This window comes from Cygnus atratus, chromosome 24 (genome assembly GCF_013377495.2).
Source record: "Cygnus atratus isolate AKBS03 ecotype Queensland, Australia chromosome 24, CAtr_DNAZoo_HiC_assembly, whole genome shotgun sequence".
In the NCBI taxonomy this organism is placed as follows: Eukaryota; Metazoa; Chordata; class Aves; order Anseriformes; family Anatidae; genus Cygnus; species Cygnus atratus.
This window is the reverse complement of record NC_066385.1, coordinates 6,203,884-6,231,213: the sequence shown is the minus strand read 5'-3', so window position 1 is coordinate 6,231,213 and position 27,330 is coordinate 6,203,884. Positions and strand designations below refer to the sequence as shown.

Genomic DNA, 27,330 nt, shown 5'->3' with positions numbered 1-27,330 from the left:
CCGCCGGGCTGCGGCGTCACTGCGGGCCTGCGGCGGCACCGCGCTCCCAGCGGCACCGGCACCGGCACCGGCACCGGGGCTGCACCGGCCCCGCCGCACCGACCCCGGCCCCGCTCCCCCCGCCCCGGGCCGCCCCCAGGATGGGGCCCGGTGGCCCCGGTGGCCGCTGGCCCCTGGCCGGGACCGTGCTGGTGGCCGTGGCCGCCTCGCTGGGTAAGAGAGGCGGGGAGGGGGGGAGCGGGAGGGGGCGCCCCGCGGGGTGGGGGGGCCCGGTGCCACCGGCTGGGCCCGCGGGGCGCCCACTCGTGGGACCCGGTGACCTCGGCCGTGCCACCGGAGCGCGGCTCCCGTGTCCCCCCCGTGTCCCCCCCCGTGTCCCCACCCCGCTCTCCCGAGGGCTCTGGGCGCTGCCGGCCCGGGGGGGCCGCGGCCGTGCCTCAGTTTCCCCTCGGGGGGAGTCCCGCGGGGAGCCACGTGGGGACCGGGCGGCGGCGCGGGGGGGGGGGGGGCGGAGCGGGGCGGGGGGGGGGGCGGCCCCGGCTGCTGCCCACCGCCGTGGCACCGGCGCCGCTTCGCCTCCCGCCGCCCCCAGGCCGCGTCCCCGGGGCTATTCTGGGCGCGCAGGTGGCTCCGGCCAGAAATAGGGCGGGGGGGCGGGAAGGGGACGTGGGAGGGGATGGAGGGGGGGGGGAGGCGTGGGACAGGATGGAGCGGGGAGGGGGACATGGGAGGGGATGGAGGACATGGGGACAGGATGGAGCCAGGTGTGGGGACATGGGACAGGACGGAGCAGGCTGCTGGGGGACATTGGACAGGGTGGATCCGGGTACGGGGCTATGGGGACAGGGCGGAGTGGGGTACGGGGATGTGGGGACAGGATGGAGCAGGGTGTGGGGACATGGGACGCGATGGAGCAGGGTTTGGGGCAGGATGCGGTGACACACGGGCTGCGCCCGCGAGCCAGCACCTGGGGGCCACGGACGTGGGCTGCTGCTGGGGGCCCCGGGGTGGCGGTGGCCGGGTGCAGCGCCCGAGGCCCCCGGTGACGGGCGGCTGTCCCCAGCGGCGGGCGGCGAGGACTGCCTGTGGTACGTGGACAGGAACGGCTCGTGGCACCCCGGCTTCGACTGCAACTTCTTCACCTTCTGCTGCGGCACGTGCCACCAGCGGTACTGCTGCCGCGACCCGCTGCGCCTCATCACCGAGCGCCAGCAGCGCCACTGCCTCGCCTTCAGGTGCCACGGCTGCACGCTGCCGGGTGCTGGGTGCTGGGCTTCAGTGCTGGGTGCTGGAGCTTGGTGCTGAGCTTCAGGGATGGGTGCATGGGGCTGGGTGCTCGAGTTTGGGTCGTGGGTCCTGGGGAGCTGTATGCTGGGTGCTGAGCGCTGGGGCGGGGTGCTGTGCACTGAGTACTGGGTACAGGGTGCTGAGTGCTGGGGCTGGGTGCTGAGCATCAGTGAAGGGTGCTGGGCGCTTGGGTTTGGGTGCTGTGCCCTGAGTGCTGGATACAGGGTGCTGAGTGCTGAGCACTGATGCTGGGCACTGGCATGGGGTGCTGGTCACTGGTGCTGGTCACCGGTGGTGGTCACTTTCCTGGTGCTGAGCACTGGTTCCTGATTGCTGGTCACTGGTTCCTGGTCCCTGGTTCCTGGTGCTGGTCACTGGTGCTGAGCACTGGTTCCTGGTGCTGGTGCCTGTCCGGACGTCCCCGTCCCACTGCCCCTCCAAGGGGGTGCTCCAAGGGTGCCCCTCGGTGCTGAGAGCACCGCTGTAGCTCGGGGTGCAGGGCAGGGGGCTGCCCGGGTGCCCCCCCCCGGGCCTGCGCCCCCATGTCCCCACGGTGTCCCCCAGCCCCAAGACCATCGCCGGCATCGCCTCGGCCGTGGTGCTCTTCATCGCCATCGTCACCACCATCGTCTGCTGCTTCATGTGCTCCTGCTGCTACCTCTACCAGCGCCGGCAGCACCTCCGCACCCCCCTGCAAGGTGGGGGGCTTGGGGGCCTGCAGGGATGTTGGGGGGGACGGGAATTTGGGGTGTGGGGTGGGGCTGGCAGGGTGCAAGGTGTGTGGGGGGGGGCTCAGCGTGCTGTGGGGTCCTGTAGGGATGCGGGATTTGGGGTGCAGCGGGGGGGTCCTGCAGAGGGGCTGGGGGAGGGATTGGGGCGCAGGGGGGAGGCTGGGATGCGGGGGGGTTGTAGGGATGGGTGGGGGGCACATGGCAGTGGCTCGCAGCCACCCTGGGCACCACCGGGCTCCATCCCCATGGATCCCAGCCCCGGCCCCATCTCTCCCACAGGCCCCGAGATCCCCCTGGCCAGCTACCCCGCAGCCCCCCCCGCCCCCTTCCCCATGGACCCCAAAGCCGGCCCCGTGCCCCCCCAGCCTGGCTTCACCCCCATGGCCATGTACCCGCCGGTTGGCCCCGCCGCCCAGTACCCGCTGTACCCCTCCGGACCCCCCGTCTACAACCCCACAGGTGAGCACTGCACCCCCCCCTACAACCGCACGGCAACCTTTTTTGGGGGGGGGTGGGACCCTCACTGACCCCCCCCCCTTTCTCCGCAGCACCACCACCCTACGTCCCCGCACAGCCCAGCTACCCCGGCGCCTGAGCCCCCTGGGGGACCCCGCGTCTACTGGTGACACCCTGGGGTGCCCATGGGTGGCAAGCGGGCACGGCCTGGGGGCCCCCGTTGTCGTCCACCCCCCCCAGGCCGTGACGCCACCCTGTGAGGCTGACGGATGGATCCGGCCCTTCCCGGCCATCCTGGGGATGAGGAGCACAGAGAAGCTTTTGTCCCCACGCCCGCCCCGCACACTGGGACCTTTGTGGGTGCCCGCGGGCGCCAGCGGCCCCACGCACGGAGGGGCGATGCCGGGGGGTCCCCCTGCCCGCCGGCATTGGGGGGGGCACTGGGGGACCCCCGCCCGCCCTGAACCCACGGCTCTTCCCAAGCGGGTGGCATTAAACCGTGTGTCCCCCCCCCCAGTGTGGTGTCGTGTTGGTGGCTCTGCGCCCCCCCCCCCCTCCCCCCCCCCACCCCAGGAGCAATGGGAGGGGGGAGGGGGGCACAATTTTTGGCGGGGAGGGGCCTGGAGGGTCAGTTCCCCTCTTCCCTCCAGGCATTTCTCCATCCAAAAAGAGGTGATTTATTTTTGCCCTCCCCCTACCCCGCAATGTTTTATTTCCCTCCAAACCAGCCAGGATGAGCCAGCACAAAACCAGGGTGCAAAAACAGACCCCGGTGACATTTTGGGGCAAAAAGCAGCAAATCTGGGAGGCTGAACCCAGGGCGGCCGATCCCCCCACCCGCCCCGCGTGGCGGGGGCCAGGACGCGCCTCCCTTTCCAGCCGGCGGCGCGGAGCAGGCGGCGCAGGCAGTGATTCACCCGGCTATTTTCGGTGTGATTCACACCCCGCAGCGGTGCAGGGGGGGGGCCCGGCACGCCACGGGGGCTAAATTTGGGACTGCCACGTCCCGGCAGCCACCGGTGCCGCACGGTGCTTGCCCTCCTCCTGTGGCCGGATCCTGCCCTGCTACGGGTGCTTTGGCTGACGGGACGCTGCCCCATCTTGGGGGGGGGGGGGGGGGGCGGGGGTACTGCATCCCAGCACCCTTTCCCCCCCCCAAAAAAAAAAATCCTGCAAGCCATCTGCAACGAGCCCGGGGAGGGGGAACCGGGGGCCAGCGCTGAGTTTTATTGAAGTGGGAGGACAAAAAAGAAACCAAAGACGCGGGGGCCGGAGGAGCCCGTCCCGGCTCAGGGCTGGGGGGCCGGCGGCCCCCCGAGGTAGCGCTCGCGGATCTGGGCCAGGCTGGCGCTGAGGCCGCCCAGCGCCTGGGCGATGCTGCGCAGGACGGCGGCGGTCTCGCGGCGGCTCTCGGCGCACTCCCGGCGGAAGGCCCGCATCTCCTGCACCAGCCGCTCGTTGCACTGGATGAGGCGCTGCTCGGCCGGGCTGAGCCGGGCGCTTTCGGGGGTCCCCTCCGCCGTGCCCGGGGCCCCCCCCGGCTCGCCCAGGCTGCAGTCACTGAGGTGCTCGGGCTCCTGCTCGAAGATGATGCTGGGGAAGTCACAGCCCAGCGGCTCCGGCTGCCCGCCCAGGCCGCCCAGGGGGAGGTCAGGCTGGGGGGGTCGCGGGGGGCTCCAGCCCTCGCCGGGCGGGCGGGTGCTGCCGCGGGGCAGCCGCCGTGCTGGGACGCTGTCGGCGGGGTCGTGGAAAGGCTCCGTCTTCACCTCCACCGGCTCCTCCTTCACTGGCTCCTCCTTCACGCCTGGCCGGGCAGGGAGCGTGGTCAGGTCACCCACTGGTCACCCCCCTCGGTGGCACCCCCAGCCCCGCGCCCTCCTGCCCGGTGGGGACATCCCCTGGGACTGCTGTGGTGCCGCCCCGTCACCCCATGGATGTCAGCTGGATGGCTCCACGCTGGGCTGCCTGGAGCGGTGGTGCCAGCAGACGCATGTCCCCTGTCCTGCCACCACCCCACGGTGGCCTTTGGGAGCCCCCAGTGCTGGGTGCGGTGTCACGGGGATCTGGGGCAGGAGGCTGGGAAGTGCCCTACGGTGGGGAGACCCTGTCCTGGAGCTGGTCCCCTCCGTGTCCCTGGTCCCTGTCCTGCTCCTTCCCACATCTCTGCGTGCCCTCAGCACTGTGCCCCTCGCCCACCCCCATCCATGTCCCTTGTCCCTCTCCCAGTCCCAGTGACCCCATGTCCCTGTCCTGTCCCCCACGTCACTGTCCCGATCTCACTGTGTCCCTGTCCTGATGTCTGTCCCCCACGTCCCTGTGCTGGTCCTGCCCACGTCCCCATCCCCGTGCTGCTCTCCTGTGTCCCTGTCCTGGCTCCACCATGTGCTTGTCTCGGTCTCAGTCCCTCGTGCCCTTGGCCTGATCCTGGTATCCTCCCATCCCTGTGCCGCTGTCCCTTGTCCCTGCCTTGGTCCAGCTCCCCCCATGTCTGTGTCTATGCCCTCATCACCCCATGTCCCTGTCCCCATCCCTGTGCCCCCACGGCCCTGTCCCAGTTCCCTGTCCTGGTCCAAGCCCCCCAGATCCCTGACCTGGTCTCAGTGCTCCTGTCACCGTCCTGGTTCCCTGTCCTGGTTCCCTGTCCCTTGCTCCTGTCTGCCAGGTCCCTGTCCCCTCTCCTGTGTCCCCGTCCTGGCCCCAGTGCTCCCACATCACCGTCCCGGTCCCTGTGCCCATGTCCCTGCCCTGGTCCCTCCGTGCACCTGTCCTGCTCCCAGCGCCCCCACGTCCCGGTCCTGCTGCCCCCGCACCCCTGTCCCCCTGTTCCTGTCCCCCACGTCGCTGTCCCGCACCCCCCTACGTCCCCGTCCCCCTGTCCCAGCGCCCCACATCCTGCTCCCCCCACCCCCCTGCCCCCGTCCCCCACGTCCCTGTCCCCCGTCCCCGTTCCCCCCGTCCCGCTCCTGCTCCCCGTACCCCAGTCCCGGTCCCCGTGCCCGGTGCCACATCCCGCCGCCCCCGGTGCCGGTGCCCGGGCGCTCACCGTGCGGCGTCACCACCTCGACGGTGACCAGCGGCGGGTCGAGGCCGGCGGCGGCGCGCAGGCCCCAACCGGGAGCGGGCCCGGGGCCGAGCTCGGGCGGACCGGGGCCGGGGCCGGGGCCGGGGCCGGGGCCGGGGCGCGCGGCGGGGCGGGCGGCGGGGCCCTGCCGCTCCTGCCGGTGCCGGGTGATTTTGTCGTTGGCGCGGCGGCGCAGCCCCCGCCAGCGGTTCTTCACCTCGCCGATGTCGCGCTGGTTGCGGCCGGCGGCGTTGATCTTGTTGGTGATGCGCCACCAGATCTTCTGCTTCTCGTACGCGTTCACGGTGCTGGCGGCGGCGCCGAAGAGCAGCGGCTCGTACCGGAGCACCTCGCTCATCAGGATCTCGATCTCCTGCAGCGTGAAGTTCGGTTTCCGCTTCAGCAGCCCCCGCCGCGCCCCGCCGCCCGCCGCCGCCGCCATGCTGCCCGCCGCCGCCGCCGCCGCCGCCGCCGCCCGGTCATGCCGCCGCCCCGCCGCCCATCGCCCCCCGCCGCCTTTGTCTGCGCCGCAGCCCCGGCACCGAGCGGCCGCCGCCGCGGGAGCGGAGCGGGGGGGAGCGGGGCGGGGCGGGCGGCGGCACCGCGACCCCTGCCGCTGCCGCCGGCCCCCGGTGCGCTGCGGTCCCCCCCCCGCCGCCGCCGCCGCCCTCCGCCCGCCGGTGCCGCCGGGAGTCGCCGCCCCGCTCCCGGAGCTCGCCCCCTGCCGGCAGCCGGGGCTCGGAGCCGGTCGCCGGGAGCCGCACGGGAGAGGAGGGCGGGGGGTGCCGGCAGCCCCCCGGTGGACGGATCGGGGAGGTGGCGGGGTCACCGATCAGGGGTGCCCCACGGTGCCCGGTTTGGGTGCCCCACGGTGCCCCGATTCGGTGCCCAGAGGGCTCCGGGGTGCCCCACGGTGCCCGGTTTGGGCGCCCCAAGGTGCCCGGTTTGGGTGCCCAGAGGGCTCCGGGGTGCCCCCAGGACGGTGCCCGGTCTGGGTGCCCCACGGTGCCCGGTTTCGGTGCCCTGAGGGCTCCGGGGTGCCCCACCATGCCCAGTTTGGGCTCACCCCAGGGTAGCCCTCTTGCGGTGTCCCATGGGGGTCTCTGGGTACCATGTCCCCACCCATAGGTGCCCCCAGCCGGGTGCCAAGCACCCCCACAGCCCCCACACCTCCAGACACCCCTGCCCTGTCCCCGTCCCCGATGAGCAGTGTGACCCCGGGGGCAGCACCGGGGCTGGGGGTGGCGGGGCCCCCCCTGCCCCCATGCCCTCATGCCTCCCCCCTGCCAGGCTCGCCGCCCGCCCGCGCTGCCCGGGTGCCCTCGTGTGAAATGCCCAAATAAAGGCATTTCTCCCCGTTTCCAGAACCCGCCACTCAGCCACGCAGCCTGCAGCCAGGGGGACCCCAAGAAAGGAGGGAGCCCCCCCAAGGGCCCACCCTGGTGCCCACCTGCACCCCAGATCTGGCCTCAGCTGGGTGCTGCCATCACCGCCTCTGGGGAGCCCTGGCACAGCTCTGGGTGGCCCCAGGGTGCCCAGTTGGGGGTGACCGCGTGACTGTGGGGTGCCTGGTTCTGGATATCCAACAGCGGCTGGGTGCCCAATTTGGGGTGCCCAGGTGGCCTCAGGGTGCCCAATTTTGGGGTGAGGTGCCCTTTTGGGGTTTTTGGGTGGCCCCAGGGTGCCCAGTTGTGGTGTCCCCATGGCAGGGCTCTGGGTGCTGGCAGAGCTGCCCCAGAAGGGGGGCTGCATCCAAACAACCCCAGTACCCCCCTCCCGGGACCCCGGTGTGCAGCAGGGGTGCAGTGGCGGTGGCTCCTGGGGGGTGACTGTCCCCCCAACCCCGTCCCTGAGGCACACGGAAGCGTTGGGTGAGCTTTATTGCTGATGCAGTGGCCGCAGTTGTACAAATCGTGAGCAATGCTTCACACCAGGGGTGGGCACAGCGCCCCAAAACCCGCTGCCCCCCCGCAGCCAGGGCTTCATGGGCAGACAGCGTCCCCTGCCTGGCCCCATGCCCACGGGCAGAGGAGCTGGCAGGGCTGCAGGTGACGCTGGCAGCGCGGGGGGCCACTGCCACCCCCTCCTGCTGCCCCCCACCCCAGGAGCAGACCCCCCTACGAGCCCTGCTCTTCCCACGGAGCACTTGGTCACCGCACAGGGACAAATGTCTGGGTGCAGAGGTCAGGTCCCGCATTCTGCAGGGGCAGGACAGCCCTGGGACCCTGGGGACAGCCCTGGGGACAGCCCTGGGCGCACGCCCCCACCCCAGCTCCACCTCCTGCTGCAGCTCTCCACCACCTCCTACCCCGTGTACCACCGATGTCCCCGTCACCCTCCCGGCCACTCGGAGACCCTGTGGGGACACAAGCGGTGACGATGGCCCAGATGTCCCCTGGCTGGGGCGGTCCATCTGCTCGGCCCAGGTTGGACCGGGCTGGAGGGCATCAGCCCCTCGGTGCGCTCCCAGGGGACCCCCGGCCCCGCTGCACTCCCCGGCCCGTGGCACTGCCTCCCTTCCACCACGAGCCCCCTTTCCCCGCGGTGGGGTTGGATGCAGCAGGGACGTGGGGACAGCCACCACCCCCTCCTCCGTCCTTGACATCCCCGAGCGGCCGGACAGAGCGGGGCACGGTGCTGGCAGAAGAGAGAGCTTGAGGGCTTCGCAACCGTAACAATAATAAATACAAGGTCTTCCTCACACACTGCATCGAACGGCCGTGCTGGCCCTCCTCGGGCCCGGCCCTTCCTCCGTCAGTCCCAGAGAGATCGCTGCTCCTCGGTGTCGGTCACTGCAGGGTCCCAGAGGGCTCGTCATGGCAAGAGTCACGAGGAAGGCGAGAGTCCCGGGGTCTGCCACGCCAGGCTGCGGGGGCAAAGCCGTCCCGCTCCCTACTGCAGCAGCTTTGGTAAATCCACCTGCCGGAGAAGACAGCCCGTTACTGGGCAGAGCCGGGAGAGGTGGCAGGGGCTGCTGGAGGGGCTCGAGGACCTGATGCAGAGCTGCATGGTGGACCCCTCCCCGGTGCTGCCAGACCCCTCCCCGGTGCTGCTGAGGATGCTCGGAGCTCCAGGGTCACCCGTCCGTCCTGGCCAGGTTACAGCTGTCCCCAGGGCAGCCACACAGGGACACAAAGCACTGGGACAAGCCAGGAATTTCAGGGCTTGGCGCTGGGATGAGGGGGAGATGCAGCCCCTCGAGGTCCCCCCCAGCCCCGGGGGAGCAGGAGCCAGGCGAGCTGCTGCCCTCAGGGACCTGCTGCCCACACAATCCTGCCTGCACCGGCACCGTTGGGGCTGAGCACTGCTAAAGCTCAGCATGGGGAGGTCCTGGATCTCCACCCCCCGGGTTTATGGGTCTAAACTGGCTCCTTCCCTGTGTCCCAACCCCTGGGCCAAATCTGGCCACTGGAAGGAGGTGCCCACCCCAGGGGCTCTGCCAAGGGACGGATCTGCTGGTCCCATGCGCTCCACAAGGGATGGTGCAGAGGGACGGGTCTGCCGACCCTGCGTGCTCCACGAAGGGACGGATCCGCCCCTGCCACGTGCTGTGCACGGAGGCTGCGACCTTGGACCCCTGGCTGTCTCCCCCCCGAGGACAGCCGTCACCCTCCACCACCCAGGTGATGACAGACGTGGCCGCAGATCTCAGCCCCCACGCTAGCCCCGCCACGGCCCCGCACTTGCCTTCTTGAGCTGTTTGAGGTTGCTGGAGCGGATGGCCGCCAGGAGCTGGTCCCGCGAGTTCTTCTCCTGGACCGGCAGCGCCCGGTCTCCCATTTTCCTCTGCGTGGCCGGCGAGAGCGAGTTCCTCAGGTTCTCGTTGATCAGCGGCGGGGCGAGCGGAGGAGGAGGCGGGGGCGGCGCGGCGGGCGCTCCCCCTTTCTTGGGAGAGTTTTTGGGGGAAGCCTTGGGGGATGGCTGCGGGGACCCCTTGGGGGACCCCTTCGGGGCTCCGACCTTGGGCACCTCCAGCAGGTCCTTCTTCTCCCCGCGCTCCTGTGCCAGTTTCTGCTCCTGGAGGCGTTTCTGCCTCTGTTTGTCCATGTTTCGGCTCAGCAGGTTGGTGACCGTCATGCGAGGCCCGGCCAGCTCGAAGTGGTAGCCCAGCTTGAGCAGCGTGGTGTTCTCCTTCAGGAGCTTGGCGATCTCCATCTCCGTCTTCCCCCCGCAGATGTGCCGCTGGTTGTGGAAGCGCAGCTCCGTCAGCGTGTTGTTCTGCAGCAGCGCCCGGAAAATGGCCAGGATGCCCTTGCCCGTGATGTGGTTGGAGTCCAGGTTGATGCTCGTCAGCACCTTGTTGGACTTGAGCATGATGGCGATGGCGAAGGCCACGTGGTCGTCGGCGCGGGTGTTGGCCAGCGCGAACAGCTTGACCACCGTGTTGAACTCCAGGGCCTCGGTGAAGCGCACCAGGGTCTCGTTGTTGATGCAGTCCGAGTTGTTCACGTTGACTTCGGTCACCTCGGCGTCGTTGTTCTTCACCTTCTCGATGAGCTCATCGAAGATGCTGGAAGCTTCGTCTTCCTTGGCCTGGTCCGGGGAGCTGCCGGTGGCGGGCTTGGAGGTGCTGCTCTCGGCCGCCGCCGTCGCCTTGGCCTCCTGTTTCTCCTCCGCTGCCTTTTCTGCCTCTGGCTTAGGTTTCTCCTTCTCATCTGCCTTTGATTTTTTCAGATCTGAACTCTTTTCCTCTTCTTTTTATCTTTTTCTTTCTTCTCTTCTTTTTTGTCTTTTCCTTTCTTCTCTTCTTCTTTTTTGTCTTTTTCTGCCTCTTTCTTTGATCCTGAACTCTTCTCTTCCTCCTTTTTGTCCTTCTCCGTGCCCTTCTTCAGTGCTGAACCCTTTTCTTCTTCCTTCTTGTCCTTCCCTGTCTCCTTCTTTGCTGCCGAGCTCTTCTCTTCCTCCTTTTTATCCTTCCCTGCAAACTTCTTTAATACTGAGCCCTTCTCCTCCTCCTTTTTATCCTTCCCTGTGTCCTTCTTTAACACTGAGCCCTTCTCCTCTTCCTTTTTTGTCCTTCCCCTTCTCCTTCTTTACCGCTGAATCCTTCTCTTCCTCCTTCTTGTCCTTCCCCATCAGCTTTTTCTCCATGGCCTTGACCTTGTCATTGATGGCTTTCCCATCCTTGGTTTTGCTCTCAGCCTCAGCTTTAACCTTTGGGTCTGTCTTCTGAGCACTTTCTTCCTTTTTCGAGTCTTTCCCCACTCCTGTATCTCGTTTCCGGGCCAGGTCTTTGGCAGGAGCTTCCTTTCCCTTTTCTTCTCCATTCTTGGCTTCCTGCTTCTTCTCGGCCAGTCTGGTTTCCTAACAACAGAGAAACACGGAGGCGTTACAGGGGCAGGGTCCCCGACCTCCAGCCTCACCACCCCGGACCCACCGTCACAAACTCGGCTGCTCTCGCACAGCCCGGCTGGGGGAGCTCTGGGAGCCCACGAGGGATGAGCTGCCCCGAACCGCAACAGGCGCCGTCTTTTCCTAAACCGCCGCTGGTGGCTTTCAGCCCATTTGTATGGGGCCAGCGAAGGGCTGGAGGCTCTGGGGGAGATGGGGAAGGCAGAGCCCCAGCCCCAGCACTGCTCGGGGTGAGAAATGGGGTGAAGGGAGGCGTGGGCGGTTTGTGATAGGAACCTGGGGAGGGCATCGCACGGGGTCCCCAGGAGGCAATGGGGATGCCATGGGGAGCATGAGGCCAGCTAAGCGACCTGCCCCAAATCGGGCTGGTTTAACCCTGAATATGGGCCAGAGTCTCCTCGTCTCACCCGAGTGATTTCCCAGCACTGCTCACGCGCTGCAGCCCATGGCCCTGCTTTGCAAGAGGCTGCTGATCCCAGATGAGGTCCTGGCTCCGGGGGGGGGTTCGGTGTGCGAGTGCCCCCCGTGCAGGCAGAGCCTGCAGCACCCGGGTGTACCGAGCTCCTGCTGCAGCTCCCCAGGGCATCGTTGCTGCACGGTGACACCGGTGATGGTGATGCTGCCCACCCAGCGGTCACACCCAGCCCTGGGCTCTCTGAAATTGAGCTCCCCAGGCCAGGATTTTGCAGGTTTGAGCTCCCTGAAGAAAACCAAGGGAACTGGGATGTGGCGTTTATCTGCAACGTGTCTTCTGGTGTCCAAAGGCATCAGAGGATGGAAAAGCTTCCTACAGGGCGGTCTCAGGGAAGGACGTGTTGGGCACGGCAGTGTCGCTGCAGCTGGCACCCCTTCCCCGTGCACACGAAGAAGCCGTGCAGCAGTGCTCGGACCTCCTGAGCTTCCTCCTCTGTCCCCAGGCCGGTCAGGACGCCTGCTGGCTCCCTAGCAGGCTGGCAAACAGCAGCGCTTTCGTTTTGTCTGCAGCTGCCTGCCCGCTCCTCCAAGCGAGCTTTGGCTCTGTGCTGCGTGCTCGGCGCGATGCCCCTGCTGTGCCCGCGGGGCTCTGTGGGCAGCAGGGGCTCAGTCCGGCTTTCGGCTCGCCAGCGCTGACCTCCAGGCAGCGACCACGTCCTCCCTGCACGCAGGATGCAACCCCGAGGCTCGAGGGCTATTTTCTTACGGGCTACCTCCGGCACCAAAGGATTTTCCTCTTTTCCTTCGTGCTTCAGGGCCATTTGATCATTTGTCTCTTGTCCATTAAAACCCCTTTTCTTTTGGTACTTTTGTCAAGCGACCGATCCTCCCCGGGGCGCAGCGTGTGCGTTGCTGCCAACCACAGCCAGGACTCAGCGGGTGTCCCGGTGCCGCCTTCACCCTTGGTGGACGGGGCTGGGCAGCGTCTCCCACCGGCACCACTTTGCAATGCTCTGCTTCTGCAACCCAAGGCTTTGCTGGGTGCAAGCACCCTCCAGCCTGCTGGTTCTCTTACGGCGCTGGATTCACCTCCTCATGTGCCTGGAGTGATGCCGACACGGGAGCAAGAGGTTGTTACAGCACCGCAGCAAGAGCGGGGCAGTGGGGCAGGATTCCGCTCCCACTGACGGAGATGAGTCGATGTTACAAAGCGATGCTGGGTGCACGTGAACCCCTGACACCGGGACCAGGCAGGTTTGGTGTGCGGGGGAAGATCCTTCTGTAAGGTCTGCGGCTGGGTTTGGTGATTTAAGTCTCCTTCTCCCTGTTCCCTGCCCGGGAGCACGCAGGTTCTGCTCCTCCCGGCTCTTCCTGGGTGCTCGGTCGGCTTTGGTGGCCCTGAAAGTTTCTGTCCGGGGGAAGCAGAGGGCTGGGAGCTGTGGTCAGGACACGCTCAGGTCTGTGGGGTTAATCTGAGTGTCCTCGTCTTGACCACAGCAATGCTGGTGACTGGGCAGTGCTGCTGGCTGCAGAAGCACCGTGGTGAGGGGGTGTCAGGGCAAGTGTCATCTTTGCCAGGGGGCATCAGGACTTCAGGGAAAGCAGGAAGAAATGCCTCTGGGAGATGCAGCTGGAACTCATTTACGAGCTCACAGCACCAGGACAGCACCGTGGCTTCGCCCAGTGCTTGAAACCCCAAATCAGAGCCCGGAGACCCTGGTGTGCAGCTGGGGCTGTCCCCCCAGCTGGGACCCCACAGCCCAGCTGCAGCTCTGCCAGCCCCGTGCTGGTCCTCTGGGATGGCAGCTTGGTGGAAAGAACTGGCCCAGCCATCATCAGGGCAGCTGTGGGGACAGCTTGTACCTGGCGTGTGCACAGATGCCATCTGGGACGAGAGCTGTTTGTTTAGTTAAGAAATTTCTTGGCTCCCTGGCACGGACCTGAACAGGCAGCAGCGAGGCACCAGACCCCACAGAGCTGCCCCTGCGGCACTGCAGTGCTGCGGACCCCCAGGAGCGGGGACAGACCCCATCCTGGGGGTGTCCCGATCCCAGCATCTCCCTGTCCTGGGGTCTGCGGGGAGCAGGCGGTGCCACCGCCTCCGGCACGGAGCTGGCGGCCCCTCTGACCCAGGTGTGCCCTGCTCCCGGGGCCGGGATGGTGCAGGGACGCTTGGTGACATCCCGAAGCACCTCGGTGAAGGGGAAGCCAGGTCCCTGGAGGGAGTTTCATGGAATGGGGGCTTGCTGCCTTGCACAGCGATGCCCAATGGTGCCCTTCAAAGGTGTCTGGGGATGTCCCAGGCTGGAGGTTTCCTGCTCGCCCCCGCAGCCCCCCTGGGCTCTGCAGCCCTCTGAGCCCTCCCGGACCCACAGGCAGCAGCTCCTGCCCCACACCGAGTGCTCCGAAAGCCTTCTCCTTCCTGGCCCGAGCTCACTTGGTGATGGGAGCCTGGGGCTCCCCTAAGCTCCGAGACCAAGCAGAGCAAAGGCTTTGGCTAGGAACGAGCAGATCCTGGAGAGAGGGAGGAAAAACCTGGCAAGAAGGAGCTGCAACACCTCCCATACGCAGAGGAGGCAACGGATTTCTGCAAACAAGGCGAAACCAGAGCAAAATAAGATGAACAGCAAATCCCTGCTAGGCAAAGCGGCTGCAGCAAGTGTATCTTTTTATCACATCGTTAGCACTGTTCTCATTAAAGCTACCATCCCCTGACGTGCTGCCACACATCCAGAGCAAAAAGGGAAGGGACTGACGTGCAAAGACCACCGCAGGCGCTGGTGCAGGCAGCGTTTGCGTGCCCACGTTGGGTGTGTTGTCAGAGCTGCGAGCTCCAGCAGAAAGCACCCTGTGCCTGCAGGGGAGAGCTCCACCAGGGCCCACCTTGGGCTGGGGGGACACGGGGGGGACGTCGGGGACCCCAGCCATGGGGCTCGGTGGCAGGACGGCTCAGGAGGGGACGGGTGGAGGGAACGAGCGCGTCCCCTGCTCCTCCCTGCGCCTTCTCCAGCAGCGCGGCTGCCCCACAGTCTCTCCATGGCCATCTCCAGCCCTGCTGCTCGCTCCTCTCCCCAGCGCTGACATATTTACCTTGGGCACCTAGAAACAGGCACCACGGCACCCGGTCCCGTGCCATTCCCTCTGCTGCGAGCGCGATTATTAGGGGAATATTTTTACACTGCGTGTCAGACCTTTAAAAATAAGCCTAATGAAAACAGCCTGGTACTTGGCTGATTAATCACCAGTGTTTTGATGAACTGAAATGCCTCCCCGTTTCCTCTAAATAGACTAAAATGAGCATTGCCATTGCTTGTTAGCATTTGCAACCCTCAAACCCACTCAGATGCTTCCTTAAAAGGCAAAGCAGAGCGGGAACTTCTTGCCTGGAATCCCGGTGCAGCGGCCGGGGCCGGGCTGTGCCGCGTGGCGAGCCCTGCGCCGGGCAGGCCCCGGGGTGGGAGCCGGGGGTGCCGGGCCCTGCTTCTCCCCCCGGTGAGTGGGGGGCCTGATGGCTCTTGGCTCCTGCCCCTGAAGCCCCACAGCTCGTTCTGGGGTGGGAAATCAGCGGGTGCTCGCCCAGCACGGGGATGGAGGGGGCACCGAAGAACAGGCTGTGAGCCCCGGGGCACGGGGGGGGTCGGCTCCCGTGGGGCTGCCGGCTCCGGGTGCTGTTTGGTGGCAGCGGGGATGTGGGCGCCCAGCAGAGGGGGGACGTCTGTTCTCGGGGAGCACTGGGGGAGCGCACAGCTCTCCTGCACCGAGAAGCAGGCGTCTGCCGAAGGACAGCTGGACCAGCTGAAGCTAATCAACCCAGGAATGATTTCAGCCTCGTGGGGTAACTTCTGCACGTAACTTGGAGCCCACCAAAGCCCAGGGGTCTTCTCCTCATGACTCTTCTCCACCAACCCCCCTGGCAGAGCTATTTCTGCCTGCTGGCTCTTGCCACCAACGGGGGCTGTCCACCCGGAGCTGTGCTCCGCACAGACCGACCAGACTCCCTCCAGAGCTGCAGGGCAAAGCATAAGCCAAGTGGCAGTCCCCTTCTCCCAGCCTCTGCTAGGACAATAAGTTCTCCCCATGGGATATTTTCCAGTCTGTCTTTTGTCAGGACGTGGCTTGGGCAATGGGAACCCACCTGCACAAATCCTGAGTGATGGAGGGGATTTTGGAGCAGGGAGAGCAGGAACATGGGGGGCAGACATCTGAGACACAGCAGGGAGCCCCCAGACCAGCAAGGGAAGGGTTTGGTTACTTGAAGTAAGGGTTTTAGGCATAATTACAGCTCCATAACTGACCACCCACGCTAGTACCTGTGCCTGAGGGCTTTTAGTCTGTCCTACACGTGCTTCCGAGTCCTTCAAAGGTCTCCAGAGCCACTGTGAGACTCCGAGGTCCAACCCACAGCTCTAACTGGGCATCTGCAATATCCCTGTGGCGTGGGCCATATGGAGCCCCCCTGTCCCCTCGGTCCTGCCTGGCTCACCCGAATCCACCCATGGGCTGTGGGAGGACAGCAGCATCCCACCACCCCCCAGCACGACTGTGGGTGAAGGGGGTGAGGATGCTGGGCACAAGCCGTGTGAGAGCTCCCAGGGGACAGGGACGTCCCCTGAGACTGTTCCACTGCACGCAGAAGTCCCCTGAGACAGGCAGCGGCCAAACGCTGGTTGTCTTTGCCTGTGATGCTGCTGGGTATTTGGGTACCCGTTGCCATCACGGTCTAGGGAAGGGTTGCTGGAGCCAAGCTGATCCACGACCAGCGGGCCGAGCTGTTCCCTTCCTCCATTCCTCAACCAAGTTTGAGTAACCCGGGGACAGCTCAGAGCCAAGGACATTCCTGGAAAAACGCCGTGTCCTTGGCTGAGGCCGGAGCGCTACTAAACCCGGACCGCTGGAGAGCACCGGGGGGAGCAGAAGCCTCCAGATCCTCCACCAAGTCCAGGACAGCGCCGCCAGCGTGGGCCTGGGGCTGCTCCGCCTGGGGCAGACCCCGGGCAGCCCTCCTGCTCCTCAGCCGAGAGCAAAGCCGCTCGCACCCGTGGCTGCGCCCGCCGTGGGCTCCCTGGTAGGACCATCCGCAGGCAGCAGGCAATTTCTCCCTTGGCACGTTTGTTTTTCTTGGCATGGAGCAGGGGTGGAAGGATGCAGACCCAGCATGACCCCCAGGCTGTGCTCTGCGTGCTGAAGCCCGGAGCGATGTAAACAACTTCTTGCCCCGTCCCGCCTCGGCTCTTACTGTTGTTCTAACGAGGAGCCCAGTTATTCCCCTTCCCTTTTGCTCGGGCCTTTCTAACCCCAAACATCACCGCCTCTCTGCACTTCCCAGGCCAATGTTGTTTAAAACATGCTCCTTCTGAGATGCAGCGCTGTTCTCCAGGGACTGGCCAGCTTCTGGCCCTGACTTTTGTCTTTCTTTGCCTTCGTTGGTGAATTAAGTCAGACAACAAACATTTCAGCTGTTTCCTTTAGCCGGCTAGCCCCAGCTCCTCCACAGCAACACGCAGCCATTTTCCAGAGAGCCATTTTCCATTTCCATTTTCCAGCGGCCCTTAAAGCCGTGGGATACTTTGCGAGTGGAAAGTTTTGTTTCTCTAACAAAACCCGTTTTTAGAAACCTGGGTTCTGCTCTTCTACCCATCAATTTCCCAGCCCCTTCTCCCAGCAGGGCCGTGGCAGAAGGGGATATTCCCAAGCTGAGGTCTTTGCTCTGCTCACCCCGTCTTCGGCAGAGGTTGTGAAGGGCAGTGGATGTCAGTGATGAACACCCCAGCCACCTCGCGGCTGGATTTCTGCCTGGTGCACTTTCTGTGGGCAGCCCACAAAAGGCATTCCTTGGATTTTTAGGACAGAAGAACGTCAAGCCAGCTCTAGCGAACTTCACAACCCCCCTCCTGCCCTCCACACCACTGGGAGCAGGATGCTGGAGCAGCAGGGCTTTGGCTCCCGGCCTCCCGGGGCTACATGGACACGTCTCCAAGCCCCTTGCTGGAGCAGGACTCCCACGGGTCCCACCAGCCAGCCCACGGGACCACCGCAGCCACCCCACGACATCGCTGCCAAAATTAGAGGGCTGGTTTGTTGGCCAAATCCCCAGGAGTTCCTGCGTCACCCGGGCTCCTCTGCCACGTGGGGGCTGCAGCCCCAAACCCGGCCCTTTATGAGACAGCGGGGCATGCCGGGGTCCTGCTCTCTGCTTCCTAGGAACTGCAGACGCTCCCTGGAAGGAAGCAAACTGCAGCTCCCCTTCTGCGGGCTGCTCCCATCCCCGTGCAGTTCCGTCCCAATTCCCACGCCGGGCGCATCCTGGTCCTGGTCCCCCTGCCAAAGGCAGGGCCACTCGGCGCCCTCGGCAGCATCCGTTCACACACATCTGTGTGTGAATCCTGACCCAAACACGGGGACGCAGATTTGGGTTCTCAGCTCTAGGCTGCTCAACCCAACTTCAAGGGGCTGCACGCCCCAAAACGCCCCGGCACCCTGCATCTCTTTATCAGCAACACCTAAACAGAAAATAACCCCCCCCGTCGGTGGCAGCTCGGCCCATAGAAGCTGAACACCCTGAGCATTTCCATAGGTTTGTCTGCATCCCCGTTGTGGTTTATGTAAATACAGACCTCAGCTGTTAACTGCTGTTTTTTCAGACTGACCAGAAACCCGGTGTTTTTTTGGGCTTGTGCCCTTAGATGGACTGTGTGCCTTCCAGGCAGAAACTTTGCTCTTGGCACGAGCTGCGAGCCGCTGGAACACTGTGTGCTGCGACTCGCGCCGGTCCCAGCAAGGCTGTGCCGCCATCACCCCCTCCCCACGGCACTACAACCCCCCGCTCCGGGCGTGACGGAGTTCTCACACCGGTTGTTCAAAAACGCAGCTCCGACCCACGTGTGTTGCCTCCTCTCCTGCTTCAGCTGTTGCACTGCAGCCCTCTCGGTCACCCATCATCGGATCGTTCCTGCTTTCCTTCTTGCCTCGGAGGTCTGTTCTCCTCGCCTGTGGCCAGCTGGAGCTCCTCGCTGATGCTCGTCCTTCTCCTCCGAGTGTTGGTGCATTTTCAGAGGTGAAGAACTACACATCCGAGCACAGGCAGCAGCAGTTTTGGTTTTGTGCAGTGAGAGGTGAGAAGGGGAAGGGCTCTCCTGGAGGCGCTGGTCTGCGGCAGGCTGGAGAGACCACGGAGCAGAGACCATCCGTGGCCGCCCCTAAGGGCCAGATGGGAGCCACTCAACACCTCCGGCTTCTTTCAGAGTGTGTGACTGTTTTGGATGTCCCCAGCTATCGTCTGCACCTCTCTTGGAGGCCGGGAGCTGGCAGAACACCACCTTGTTCTGATGGGTAGAGCAGGCACCGACGTTGCCAGAGCCTGCCCCGGCCTGGTCTATGAGAAAGGCAAGACGGGGAGCTGGTGGCGGCTCTTGGGGAGGGAAGGGAACAGCCTTGGCATATCGACAGATCGGCTGATAAACAGAGCAGCAGAGTTTAGATACATTCGTGTTAGTCACAGACTGGTAAGATGCTTAAAGAATGATACAAGCACTTCTTTTCCCTCGTTTACAATTCCCCTTGAGTCTGTCCCAGCTATTTAAATCTGGAGCTTGTTTTTCTTCCAGATATTTCCATGAAAAAAAAATGACAGGCTTTGAGCATTAATAGGAAACTTTAACTTGGTTTTCTGTAACGAAGCAGAAGGGCTCACCAGTAGGGATCTTCACTTTTCCTGGTGTCTCCTTCCTCTATTAATCCACTATTTATCCTTAAAAGTGGCTTAAACACAACCCAGCAGCGTGCGCCCAAGCCTACCTGTGCACACTTCAGCAACAGGACAGGAAGGCAGCAGGACTTTTCTGAAGAGCTTCCCAAGGAGTTCCATAATCCCCGACCACGGCACTAGGACCTGTGCAGGGCCTCCAAGGAGAGGGTCCCAAGGCTTACACGCAGAGACACCAGCACACGTGCAAGCACCCTGCTAAAAAAAGCGGTTTTGTGGCCCTGGCACGAATCTCCTCCACTGGCAGGATGATGAACGCCCCCACCTGCAATATCCCTGCACGCCCCCAGCCTTCCCTGCCTGAAGCAGCTTGAAATTGGTGCAGCCCCACGGGGAGGCAGGGCTGGGGGCTCTGGTGGGACCGGGACACCCAGGTGTCCTCTCCTTGCAAGCGCGGAGGGTGAGGGAAGGAGGCTCCATCCGTTCCTGGGGAGGGCGGTGGGGCTGCAGGAGAGGGGCACAAGGGGGTGCCGCTGCCACCAGGCGCTCAGCAGGTTGGGAGCCACCTGAGGCCAGGCAGGAGCCCAGGGAGAGCCCAGAATAACAGCGGGCGGGTGTAGTGGTGTGCTTTGAAAAGCAAAACCTCCTGCCGAGGACATGGCTACTGCCACGGCGCGCTCGTCCACCAAACCACCTGGTGCCATGGCACGTGCGGGTCACGCCGAGCTGCGGGGCTCCCCACGGTGGCTCTTCTCAGCCCGGTCCCTCCTGGCTAGTGTGACCCCGGGGGGTCTAGGGGTGACCAAATGCCAATGGGGAAGACGGGGATATCCCCAGGGTGTGCGTCATGGTGCTACACGCACGCGTACGCGCTGTCAGAGGTGTCACCAGCAGCCGAGGAAGAGGCAGGCAAAGCCGGCTGGAGCAGCTCTCCCACGTCGCAGCCCTCACCCAGCTCACCCGGCAGCAAACACCCCCCCCGGAGACACCGCACGCACCCGGCCCTGCCTCAGTTTCCCCTCTTCTAAAGAGGAATCCCAGGCACGACACAAAAATTTCAGGTGACAGCGAGTCAGCTGGGCCCCTGCTGACTCGCACCGCTTAACGCCGCTGCTTCAAACTCCGCCGTGTTTGTAACCCGAATTTCTCTCTCATTATGTCTTTGCCTGCTACACGAAAAAGCCACAAACCATTAAAACCCTCATTTGTCCACTTGTGTGAATATTAGTTTAACCGTGGCTCCCTTGATACGCGGGCCTGCAGAGAGGCCGTGCTGAGTGCATCCGAGGAGAGGCACAGCCCCGAGCTCCGTGGCTGAACAGGGGTACGCCTTCACACGCCAGCAATATTTAATGAAGATTAATTAATTAATGCATCACCAAGGTATGAATTTGGCTGCACGGTGCGGAGAAGTCAGGGCAAAGCTCACATCTATTTTGAGCTGTTTATAAACTGCTTCCTAGTTACCCAAGTTTGCCCTTTTCATCACAGAGAAAGACGACGTGTTATTGTGAAGTTTCAATATTTCTAAATATACCCGCTCCTCCCAACGCTGAGGAGGGAATTGGGGTGCCTGAAGCGGGTCCAAGAGCAGAGAAATGACTGCAAGAAGAACCGTGAGACTGGCCGGCACCGAGCCCTTTCCATTAAAACCCCTTCCCTTTACAACACCTCCTTCCCCTCTGGCCAGCTCCTGCCGTCCCCACCGGCACCCAAATCCCACGAGCAACTGCACCGACGAACGGTGGGCAATGAGTGGAGCTGGGCAGGGAACTCCCGAATATTTCCTATCCTCAGCGCCTTTGTGCAAGGCAGCTGCGGACCTGGGGACCTGTAGCTCCAGGACAAGATGCCAGCCTCCCGTCCCCCCCCCGCCGCAGGGACAGCCCAGAGGCAGGACGACACCTCCCCGTGCTCCCCATCCCTCCGCTGCCCTCCCGTGCTCAGGCTCCTGCTTCTCACTCGCAAAGCTTTTGCTCGATGCGTTTCACTGGGGATGCCGTGTGCCCGTGGGTGCAGAGGGCTGAGAGCTGCCGAGGGGCAGAGGTTTGGGTGGGCATGGGTGGGCGATGTCGGCACCCAGCTGGTGACCGCCATCCGCTGTGCGAACCCGCGGCACTCCTGCTGGCGGGCACAAGCGCACCGCAGCCCGCGGCACCGCGAAATCTGCTGATATGGAGAGGGACTTGTCGTCGCAGCACCTGGGGCTCCCAGCAGCTGGCTGAGAGCTGGGAGCCACGGGATGCTCCAGAGGGCTCCACGCACTCGCTTCATCCAAAACACCCCCCCGGGGCGCGGGGAGCACTCTGCCTGCGGGGCTGCTCTCCTCGAGCACTCCGGTGTCCCGGTGATCCCGTCCTGCCCCCCGCGCCCCGTGGCAGAGCCCGGCGGGGCCCGACCTGCCGGCGCTGGCACCTTCTGGGTGCTAATCCCAGGTCCCAACAATGCCAGGGAGGAAGGGATGGAGGGTATTTTTTCTCACCCTGCAGGGACTGAAATAGAAGAAGAAAGCCAGTTCTGCAATATCCAGTTACCGCAGCGCGATCTAACGGGGCCAGTTTCGCTGCCGAATTTGACCAGTTGCCCGTCTGCTTTGTCCTCCACGGCCCAAAGCTACCGACGTTCAAACGGGAGCACGGGGAGAGCCTTTCCCAGGAGCTCCCTCACTGCGCTCCCCGCCAGCCCTGGCGCAGCACACCCCCAGGACACCTCTCCTCCCTGTGCCAGCCCTAGCAAACCAGTGCAGACCCCTGCGATGCCACTGGGATGACTGGGGCGGGCCTGTCCTGCTGTGCCGGCAGCTCTCCGTGGGGGGAAGGTGAGCGTGGTGCTCTCAGCCAGGGGCACGGCGCTTCCTGCAGCGACCCAGCGGTGGGAATTGGTCCCCCAGCCCATGCCAACACCGCATATAGAAGGTGAAGGCTGCCAGCGCCGTGTCCTCTCAGCCAGGGGAAAGCTCCCCGGCGGCTGGGAGAACTGCTTAACCCCTCGTGCAGGTCTCCAGAACCAACCTGCTCTTACTTCTCCTGCAGTTTTCATCTTTCTCTCCCTGTTTGCATCCTGGCTGCACCCCAGACCCCAGTCAGGAGAGGGTCTCCTGTAATAAGCTCCGTACACATCCCCAGGGAGCTTTGCAGGGTGCTCCCAGGCCACTCAGAGCTTGATTACTCTGCAGGGTGCTGCTGGGTGCCCCGGGACACGGAAACAGAGCCAGAGCAGGCAGCTCTGGGGAGCTCATGCATGGCTCTGCTCCGCTCCCCCTACGAGGCTCCTCAGCCCCTGCACCGAGGATGCGGACCCAGCCTGGGACACAAAACCTGCCCGTGCTCCGCAGAAAAATAGCTGCAGGGTCCCCTTCTTTCGCTTTCTGGCTCAGCCTGCCATAAAAAACGAGGGAAACCAAATGTTTCCCAGCCTCCCACGCACCGAGCACATACCAAATATTCTTAGTGCAGAGGTTAATAAATGTTACAGAGAAGTGGGACTGGCTCCCACTGAGGCGAGGCACAAATAGGCGGGATGAGGGACTGGCATGAAGCTTTCTGGCTCAAGGCGAGCTCCTAAAGGATTTGCCAAGTGCAGAGAAGGAGATAAATGTGCCCAAATCAAAATAAAAGAATGAGTTTTAACTGAACAATAAAGAAGAAACAAATGGCTTAGGGCATAACCCGCTTCTCGGGGTGATTTCCACAAAATAGCAAACTTTTCTCTTTTTTTTTGTTCCACAAGAACCAGAAACTGATTGAGCTTTTGCACAAGAGGAACCAAACGGACCAAGAATCCGGGGATCTCCAAAGGCAAAAGCAGGAGGAAAGAGAAACACAGCCCGCAGGGTTGCTGTCACCACAGCCTTCTTCCAGCCTTCTTCTGGCTGCAGAAGCCACCTCTGCCACCAGCCCTGCCCCGGGATGCTGGAGATGAGGCAGAGAGAAACCCCCCGGCACCAGCACCAGTTCTGGCTTTCAGAGATTTCATGAAGTCCCCTGTTGGCTCCTGGCGTGCCAGCACCAGCTCCCCGCCTCATCCTCTGGTCTCTCCACGACAGCTATTCCTCTCTAGCAAGCACCGCACGCCGCTCACGGAGCTCACGTTTTCCACCTCGTCCCCTAAACCAGCCCCAACTCGCGGGTGTGCCCGAGAGCCAGCTGAAACGCGGGGAGATGGGACTTACGTCTACCGAGTGCTCCCTCTGGATGCGTTTCTTGGTCTCCTTCTCACAGTGGTTGAGCACCGCGTCGCAGTTCTGCGGGCTGGTTGGCGAATTCTCCGTTTGGTTTTTCTGACTCTGCTCCAGAGGGATGCTTCCATCCGAATCCACCACATCCAGCTCCTTCTCCAGCTCCTCCATCTCCTCTGGAGACAGAGTCGACAGCAAGCTGTCTATGTCCGGATCTTCACTAACTTGTCGCCGATATTTGGCAACTTTGGACATCTTGGCCCGTTGGCGAGACACGGTTGCGGTTGTTGTGGTACCCAAAGCAAGAGAAAAAAACCAGAGCCGAAGCTCTAACACCGCTTCCCGCAGCGGCAGCAGGTGCTGAAGCGTTAAATCGCAGCAGCTCTCAACCGCTGCAGCCCCGGGGGCTCGGTAGTGATGAAGAGGGGACACCCCTCGGCCCAAGAGTTGGCCAATAACAGCGCCCAGCGGCGATTCGGGTGCGGGGAAGCCAATGGAGCCCAGCGGGAGGCGGGGAATGGTGCTATCAGAGCAGCCTGAAACCCGAGGACATTCCAGGGAACCATGCAGAGCTGCATGACCAAATTTAGTCCGGAGCATTTAGCCTTTTAAAGGCAATGGGCCAACGTAGCGAGAAAAACACGCAAAAATGCACGAGCTGGCAGGCTGGGGAGCTGGGGGCTGGGGGCTGATCCCAGCACATGCCCGTGGGTGCCTGCGGGCGAATAAAGAGGTCAGCCTTGCTCCGAAGTCTGCCCCGTTACCTGAGGGCAGATTTTCGGGAGACGAGCCTTATGTCAGTGACAGCTCTTGAGTGAAACCCGCAGCAGCGTGCCCACCCCAGGGGGTTTTCACCCTTATCCTGGTGCTCTCCAGGATCCGCGGGGTCAGCCAGAGCGCGCAGCCTGCCGGGCAGAGCTGCTCACGGTGCTGGCGCAGGCTGGCTCTGCACGAAGGGCGTGCGAAGCCCGGCGCCTGCGAGCCCAGGAGGCACCAGGCAGCGCGTGCCAGCCCGGCGCGCGCTCCTCGCTCAGCAAAGCCCCGGCCCAGCACCGTCCCCGGGTCGCCTGATCGGCGCTTCTGCTGGTTCCCTGGCCCCTGCAGGGGGTCTGCAGCTGCTCGTCCGTTTCCCCTTGCCCAGCCCCAGAGACGTCCCTCCTGCACAGGCCAAATTCCGGAGTGTCTCCTGCCTCTGGCTCAGGCAGTGCCCTAAGCCTGGGCTTCGGTTGGAGGCATCTACTTTCCATCGACCTAATCCGTGAAGAAGCTTACTGGCATCTGCAAGGTCTCCCGGAGGGACATGGCAGATATGCTCTTTCCCTCCAGATTTCAAAGCAGCTTTGCCCCATGCACAACATTTTGTACCCATGTGATATACTGCCACCTTCACCCTTTTCTTCATTCTTTATCATTCTCCTGCTATTTACTGCCTGCTCTCAGACCTCTCTCCGAGACTGAGCAGGCAGCCCTTTGGTCTCCTTCTGTAAAATAAGCTCTTGTAGGATTTTCCTCACCAGCTTCATCACCACCTTCCTTTCCTCACCACCTTCCCTGCCTGTCCCCCCTGGGTCGGATCTCGTCCTGAACAGAGGCACAGGGTGCTCCAGGTGAGCCTCCCAGTGCCTTGTGCTCCAGACCAGACATTCCCCATCTGGACGGGAAATGCAGACTCTTGTTGCATTCTAGGATTTCATTTATCTCCAGCATCCCAGCACCCAGCCCCTGCTCATAGCCTTCCTATGATTCACCCGCACAACTGAGATGTTTTCCAGATTGTAGAAGAAAATGTTGGTTTTAGTTTCCAAGTGCATATTCTTAAACATTGTGGCACTGAATTTCATCCCACTTCACCCCATCACTTTTATCTCCCTGATCCCCCGATCCCCATCTGTACTGACTGCAGCAGTTCCAGAAAACTTGGCACGATCAGAAAAGCTACCAGCGCTCCGCAGGCCTGTGCCGAGGTCCTAAATGAAAACGTGAAGATCGAAGACAAGACTGAACAGCGAGGGACCTCACTGGCAATCTCCTGATATTTCCTCCTCCCCCTCGCTTCCCACTGCCGAGCATTGGGTGGGCAGCAAAAACTGGTTTTAGTGCTTCATGACTGCTTCCAGTACTGCAGATCTGGTTTTGGTAGAATAAGATCACCATTGATACTCTGTGTTTTTGTTCCTGGACCCTGCCTGCTGTGCTGAGGGGCACCAGACATCGAGCTCCCCAAGGAGCTGTGCGCTCAGGGCCCTGAGGTGCTCCTGAGGCCCCACGCATCCGTCCCTGATCTGCGGGTCCGTGTCTGCTGGGCTCTCCTCCGCTGAGCTGCAGAGCTGCCTGCGCAGAGGTAACAGCCAGAGCCTTGCAGAGGAATGTCCCTTCATTAGCGGAGGCCCTTCGGCAAGAGCAGGAAGGCAGGGAGAGGAGCTGGGTCTCCCCAGACCTGTCAGTTTGTAGCAGGAGGTCTCAGTGGAACTCATCTTGGCTGTCACTCGTCCGTTTTTAAAGGGGATGGCAGCACAGCTCTTGAACGCGCCGTATTCCACAGAGCTCTCAGTGCCATAAGAAAGGAAACGCTGGAAAGAAAATCTAGTTTTCACCCGGGAATAAGAGGTGCTCTGGAGATGTGCGCTGCTCTTCGTGGGCCAGCAGCAACTGGGACCGGGCGGGGGCTGCGTGCTGCAGCCACCACGGGATTGATGCCGGCCCCCTGGAGGCTCGGCCAGGTGGGAGAGCGCAGTACGATACGGCACAGCAAAGCACAGTACAGCATGGCATGGTGCAGCACGGTGCAGCATGGCACAGCACGGCACGGTGCAGCATGGTGCAACATGGCACTGCACAGTACAGCGCAGTGTGGTGCAGTGTGGCATGGCGCAGTGCAGTGTGGCACGGCACGGTGCAGCGCAGCACGGCACGGTGCAGCACAGTGCAGTATGGTGCAGCACGGCACAGAGCAGTATGGCACAGCACGGCACGGCACAGCACAGAACGGCATGGTGCAGCATGGCACAGCACGGCACGGCACAGCACAGCACAGAGCAGTATGGCACAGCGCGGCACGGCACAGTGCGCTACAAACACAGCGCGGCATGGCACAGCACGGCATGACGCGGCACGGCACGGAGGAGCTCCAGCAACTTCGAATCTTCTCCGAGGCTCCCCAGCCTCTGCACTTCTCAGGATCCCCATCCCCATAGCAACCGAGCACCCCGGAGGCGCCGATCAGTGCTTCCGCCCCACGCGAGGAGCGCAGCAGCGTTAGCAGCCGCGTCTCAGCGGTGAGGAGCCGAGGCAGCAGGAGGAAGCGCCTTTTCCAGGCACCCCCGCGGGGTCTGGCAGAGCTCTCCGTGCTCCCACCTCTGGTGCCACCACCCCACGGCCCTCTGCCTTCCTCTGGTTCCTCCTGTCAGCTGCTGGAGCACGACTGTAAAACGGATGGATTCCTCCAGGCTGCTCTATCGGCCCCTTCCTTCAGAGCCCGCAGGAGGAAAGGCCGAACCACTCATCTTTTCATTTTGTAGTGTCTTCCTCGGGACGGCAAGCGGCAGCTCCCTGCCCTGCCCTGCCCGCCTGCAGCACGCAGCCGCCCTGAGGCGTGCTGCTGCAGCTCTCCTCTCCCAACCCAACTGCAACTTCGCACAGATCCTTCCCCCGCAAAGTTCCCAAAATTCACATCAGAGCGAGGGAAACGCAGAACAGCCGTTATACGTGGGGAAAGCAAGCGGCTCCTGGCTGCAGGGAAATCCTGAAAGCCCTTGGGCAGCTCCCAGCAGCCTGCCCGGGGTCCCCCCGCTGTCCCCGGCTGGGCTGCGGGAGGTTCCTTTGGCGACTCTGGCCGCCGTGGGGGGAGTTTTGGGTCCCTTGAGAGCTCTCCTGCAGCCAGAAGGGGATGGGCAGAGAACGATCCTTCAGCCTGACGCAATTAGCCCCCAACTGGCTAGGGGAAAGGACGCGAGCCACCAAGAAGTTGCCACCCTCAGAAGGGTCGGCTCAGTGCCGGCCTGGTGACAATAACGAGGAGGATGCAAGCGCAGGGAGCTGCTGCCGGGCTCTCCCAGGGCACAGCAGCTGGGACGAGACCGAGCTTTCCCCCATTCCCTTCTCCCCGCCTTTCCCGAAGCCACACCACCACCTTCTGGCGATCTCCATCGCT

General features: G+C 63.5%; 3 protein-coding genes across 3 annotated transcripts; 1 reads left to right on the top strand and 2 right to left on the bottom strand.

The window, feature by feature from the left end:
* The first annotated feature begins 80 nt into the window (after nucleotides 1-80).
* On the top strand, nucleotides 81-2,990 carry SHISA4 (shisa family member 4). Its single transcript, XM_035569152.2, has 5 exons — nucleotides 81-213; nucleotides 1,064-1,235; nucleotides 1,852-1,985; nucleotides 2,298-2,477; nucleotides 2,567-2,990. The coding sequence occupies exons 1-5, from the start codon at nucleotides 141-143 to the stop codon at nucleotides 2,611-2,613; spliced, it is 606 nt and encodes a 201-aa protein (XP_035425045.1). The 5' UTR covers nucleotides 81-140; the 3' UTR covers nucleotides 2,614-2,990.
* A 690-nt stretch (nucleotides 2,991-3,680) lies between these two features.
* Nucleotides 3,681-6,000, bottom strand: LOC126913563 (myb-related transcription factor, partner of profilin-like). Its single transcript, XM_050715347.1, has 2 exons — nucleotides 5,518-6,000; nucleotides 3,681-4,278 (listed from the first exon to the last, which is right to left on the bottom strand). Exons 1-2 carry the CDS (start codon nucleotides 5,975-5,977, stop codon nucleotides 3,764-3,766), a joined length of 975 nt encoding a protein of 324 aa, XP_050571304.1. The 5' UTR covers nucleotides 5,978-6,000; the 3' UTR covers nucleotides 3,681-3,763.
* Nucleotides 6,001-7,396: 1,396 nt separating this feature from the next.
* LMOD1 (leiomodin 1) lies at nucleotides 7,397-26,699 on the bottom strand. Its single transcript, XM_035569181.2, is given in 5 exon segments — nucleotides 7,397-8,454; nucleotides 9,223-10,257; nucleotides 10,260-10,541; nucleotides 10,543-10,839; nucleotides 23,175-26,699. Coding segments are annotated over 5 exon segments (2,247 nt in total). The 5' UTR covers nucleotides 23,781-26,699; the 3' UTR covers nucleotides 7,397-8,427.
* Nucleotides 26,700-27,330: the final 631 nt, after the last annotated feature.